We start from the raw sequence: 5,000 nt of genomic DNA, 5'->3' as shown, positions 1-5,000 counted from the left end.
CCTCAGGACAGGTGAGATGTCAGACAGGTGTGCTCTCTCGTCCTTGTTTTCATTCTGAATGATCTGAAGTCTGTTGACAGATGTATTAGGAAGGCCAGAGAAGAGGGCATTACAATAGTCAAGTCTATTGGAAATAAAAGCATGCATGAGTTTCTCTGTCTGCCTGGGAGAGAAATGGTCGCACCTTTGCAATATTTCTGAGGTGGTAGAAGGTGGTTTTAGTAATACTGTTAATGTGAGAGTTAAAATTAAAATCAGGATCTAAAAGCACGCCAAGATTTTTTGCTAAGGGCTTGTTGTTTTTGGCCAGAGACTTTAGGTTAGTGCACAGTGTCTCTCTCTGGGCCTTAGCACCAATAATTAAAACCTCAGTCTTGTCTTTGTTTAATTGGAGGAGATTATGTGACATCCACTGGTTGACATGGTCAATGCAGACAACCAGTTTATCTATTGGGCTTGTGTCATGGGGTGATGGGGAAATATAGAGCTGTGTGTCGTCAGCATAGCTATGGACATTTACTCCATGTTCACTGATGATATTTCCCAGCGGCAGCATATATAGACTAAACAGTACTGGTCCCAGGATCGACCCTTGGGGAACCCCACAAGTTATACTGGTGTTGGCCGAGAGGTGCTCATCAAGAGAGACAACATAGTCTCGACCCAAAATATAACTCTTAAACCAGTCTAACACTGAACCAGATAGCCCAACGTAATTCTCAAGTCTTTCAATGAGAATGTCGTGATCGACGGTATCAAAGGCAGTGCTCAAGTCAAGCAGTACAAGGATAGACAGTTTTTTGTTGTCTGTGTTTAACCTTAGGTCATTGACCACTTTGACTAATGCAGTCTCAGTGCTGTGGTGAGGTCGAAAGCCAGATTGGAATTTATCAAAGATAAATTAAGAGTCATTTAATTGTTTGTAAACCAGTTTCTCTCAAATTTTACTTAAAAAAGAAAGATATGAGATAGGCCTGAAATTATTCAGCACTGTGGGATTTAGACTGTTTCTTGAGGAGGGGCTTCACAATAGCAGTTTTTAGTGCTAAAGGGAATTCACCAGTGGTCAGGGTTCATAGTGCTAAAGGGAAGTCACCAGTGGTCAGGGTTCATAGTGCTTAAGGGAAGTCACCAGTGGTCAGGGTTCATAGTGCTAAAGGGAAGTCACCAGTGGTCAGGGTTCATAGTGCTAAAGGGAAGTCACCAGTGGTCAGGGTTCATAGTGCTAAAGGGAAGTCACCAGTGGTCAGGGTTCATAGTGCTTAAGGGAAGTCACCAGTGGTCAGGGTTCATAGTGCTAAAGGGAAGTCACCAGTGGTCAGGGTTCATAGTGCTAAAGGGAAGTCACCAGTGGTCAGGGTTCATAGTGCTTAAGGGAAGTCACCAGTGGTCAGGGTTCATAGTGCTAAAGGGAAGTCACCAGTGGTCAGGGTTCATAGTGCTAAAGGGAAGTCACCAGTGGTCAGGGTTCATAGTGCTAAAGGGAAGTCACCAGTGGTCAGGGTTCATAGTGCTTAAGGGAAGTCACCAGTGGTCAGGGTTCATAGTGCTAAAGGGAAGTCACCAGTGGTCAGGGTTCATAGTGCTAAAGGGAAGTCACCAGTGGTCAGGGTTCATAGTGCTTAAGGGAAGTCACCAGTGGTCAGGGTTCATAGTGCTAAAGGGAAGTCACCAGTGGTCAGGGTTCATAGTGCTAAAGGGAAGTCACCAGTGGTCAGGGTTCATAGTGCTAAAGGGAAGTCACCAGTGGTCAGGGTTCATAGTGCTTAAGGGAAGTCACCAGTGGTCAGGGTTCATAGTGCTAAAGGGAAGTCACCAGTGGTCAGGGTTCATAGTGCTAAAGGGAAGTCACCAGTGGTCAGGGTTCATAGTGCTAAAGGGAAGTCACCAGTGGTCAGGGTTCATAGTGCTAAAGGGAAGTCACCAGTGGTCAGGGTTCATAGTGCTAAAGGGAAGTCACCAGTGGTCAGGGTTCATAGTGCTAAAGGGAAGTCACCAGTGGTCAGGGTTCATAGTGCTTAAGGGAAGTCACCAGTGGTCAGGGTTCATAGTGCTAAAGGGAAGTCACCAGTGGTCAGGGTTCATAGTGCTAAAGGGAAGTCACCAGTGGTCAGGGTTCATAGTGCTAAAGGGAAGTCACCAGTGGTCAGGGTTCATAGTTGCTACAGTAGCACTTCCTCCTCTAAACAGGTGAACACCATTTAAAAAGGTGTAGGGATAGGGTCACGTCCGCAGGTGGAAGGCTTTAGTTGCATGACTTCTTTCCTGAGTGTTTCTTTATCAGTAGCAACAAAGTGACTCATAACAGTTTTAGACACATGATGTGGAAACAACCACAAGGAGATACAGAGACAGGTCTAGGAATGAGTGATGTTTGATAAGGGCTTAGGAGTTTGATAAGGGCTTAGGAGTTTGATAAGGGTTTAGGAGTTTGATAAGGGCTTAGGAGTTTGATAAGGGCTTAGGAGTTTGATAAGGGCTTAGGAGTTTGATAAGGGCTTAGGAGTTTGATAAGGGCTTAGGAGCGCTGATAGAGGAATTGATCTCAATTATGTCAGGAACGGTTGAAAGAGAGAGTGAAAGAAGGAGGGAGGGAGGGATGATACCAGTGTGCTTTCTCATGAGTGACAGTGATATGAACTGGCTCTTGGAAACAGACTGTTCCTATATCCAAGCAAGCACTCTTAAGTGCATAGTAAATATCCGAGGTCCATTGGTGCACATCAGTCCTATAGAGTGGTGAGATCTGATGTCATTTTAGAGGCTGAAAAGCATCGCGGCCATTTGGTTCTGAGCTCTAAATCCCTGTGGGACAAATGAACGGGACGCAAAAATGCCAAAAATAAGGTCTGTATTTAACAGAGACTCCCAGACTGCAGTACGTTTTGTTCTAAAAGTTAATACACATCATTCAAGATAGGTTTTATGAATTTTTAAGCCTTTCTGAGGCCGATGTTACTAGTGCTATGTTAGACATTTTTGAAACTGGACCCATTCATTTTTCCCATAGGAATTTAAAACACAAAACCAAATGTTTCAGACTACAAAATGACATCACCTCACCAATCAACAGATAATTTAGACACTCTTCACAATAAATTTCTTTGAATAAGATTTTGAAGGCCAGTGAAAATGCATAAAGAGTTGAGATGTTGAGCCTATCTGGTCACAGTAAGTCTAGATCCAAGATGGCGGACAGTTTGGCAGACGTACGTATGCAGGGCCGCAGAGGAGAGTGTCCCTGTTTGAAGCCCGGGGCGCAGCGGTTGCACCTGAGTCCCGTCACGCCGTCCCGGCAGAGACACTGGCCCGTGGTCTGGTTACACCCGCGGCCCACCGCGCCCAGGGGGTGGCACTGGCACGCTGAGGGAGAGAAACAAAGAATCAATATGCATCTCACCAGAATCAACTGCAGAACTAAACACTGTGCCATGCGGCACTAGGGCTGGCTATTCACCTCACGAAACGTTTCACGATAAATGCGTCACAATACCATTGTATCACAATACATTGCGATACGATACAATACATTTGCGATACATTGTGATACTCCACATAATTTACTGAAAATTCAAAAATACAGCTGAAAATACAACTCCATCCCCCACTCCCTGTAGGTGAACCTGAGGGAGGAGGGAATGGAAGGACATTTTAAATCCATTTAAAACATGAATCATGTATCAAGGGCCGTGGCTAGTTTTAGTGCAAACTAGAATGGAGAAGTAAGACGCCTTCTTCCCTCCACTAGTCTTTCTTTTTTTTCATGGACAGGATATCGAGGCGTAGCCGTGGGGAGGTGGGTTTGCATTTCGGTGAGCTGAGGATTGCATCGCTGTTGTTTGCAGATGATGTGGTCCTGATGGCATCATCTGCCTGCGACCTCCAGCACTCTCTGGATAGGTTCGCAACTGAGTGTGAAGCGGCTGGGATGAGAATCAGCACCTCTAAATCTGAGGCCATGGTTCTCAGCAGGAAACCAGTGGTTTGTCCGCTCCAAGTAGGAAATGAGTCCTTACCCCAAGTGAAGGAGTTCAAGTATCTGGGGGTCTTGTTCACGAGTGAGGGAACCATGGAGAGGGAGTTTGGCCGGAGAATCGGAGCAGCTGGTGCGGTTCTGCAGCCGCTTTACCGCACTGTTGTGATGAAAAGAGAGCTGAGCCAAAAGGCAAAGCTCTCGATCTACCGGTCTCTTCGTCCCCACCCTCACCTATGGTCATGAAGGATGGGTCATGACCGAAAGAACGAGATCACGGATACGAGCGGCCGAAATGAGTTTTCTCCGGAGGGTGGCGGGGTCTGCCAGAGAGATCTGGTGAGAAGGCCTAGAGATCTAGAGAGGATGCCTCCTGGGCGCCTCCCTAGGGAGGTGATCCAGGCATGTCCGGCTGGGAGGAGGCCGCGGGGTAGACCCAGGACTAGGTGGCGGGACTACATCTCCGCACTGGCCTGTGAGCGGCTAAAGATCCCCTAGGCAGAGCTGGTTGATGCAGCCAGGGAAAGGGATGTCTGGGACCCCCTGCTGGAGCTGCTGCCTCCGCGACCCGACCCCGGATAAGCGGATGACGATGGACGGATGGATGGATCATGTATCAATGATTGAACTATATCCTTCATTTCATAATATTTAAATTATATCTATTCCCTGTTTTGTTCTGTATATTTTCCTTGTGCTAAAAATGCTATTTATAAAATAAATGATGCAATACTAACTGTATCAATTTTCTGCGGTGTTGATACATAAAAAAAGAACAAAAAATAAAAAAAGTAAATACATGTATCGATACTGTATCACTGCACAGCCCAACACAGGGCGGAGTTTCCTCTCCACACTTAAACATGGAGAACATTTTTAGGCCGGGCCATTTAGCATGTTTGTATTTGAAATTGGGATTTGGAAAAATGATCTATGGCTTAAGGATGAAAAGAGAGAAGGATGAGAAGGATGAGAAGGAACAGAGAAGTATGCGAGCAGGGGTGGTACAGAGGGCAAGAGAGAGAGA

At 46.0% G+C, this 5,000-nt stretch overlaps 1 protein-coding gene across 1 annotated transcript in view; it reads right to left on the bottom strand.

The window, feature by feature from the left end:
- Window positions 1-5,000, bottom strand: part of ntn5 (netrin 5) — a gene marked incomplete at both ends in the record, with an annotated part of 25,251 nt that overhangs the window by 11,275 nt on the left and 8,976 nt on the right. The window contains 1 exon segment of the mRNA XM_084463348.1: window positions 3,214-3,363. Within this exon segment, the coding sequence (XP_084319474.1) occupies window positions 3,214-3,363 (150 nt within the window).

This window comes from Borostomias antarcticus (genome assembly GCF_949987555.1).
Source record: "Borostomias antarcticus genome assembly, contig: scaffold_121, whole genome shotgun sequence".
Taxonomy (NCBI): domain Eukaryota; kingdom Metazoa; phylum Chordata; class Actinopteri; order Stomiiformes; family Stomiidae; genus Borostomias; species Borostomias antarcticus.
This window is presented reverse-complemented; position numbering and strand designations above follow the sequence as displayed.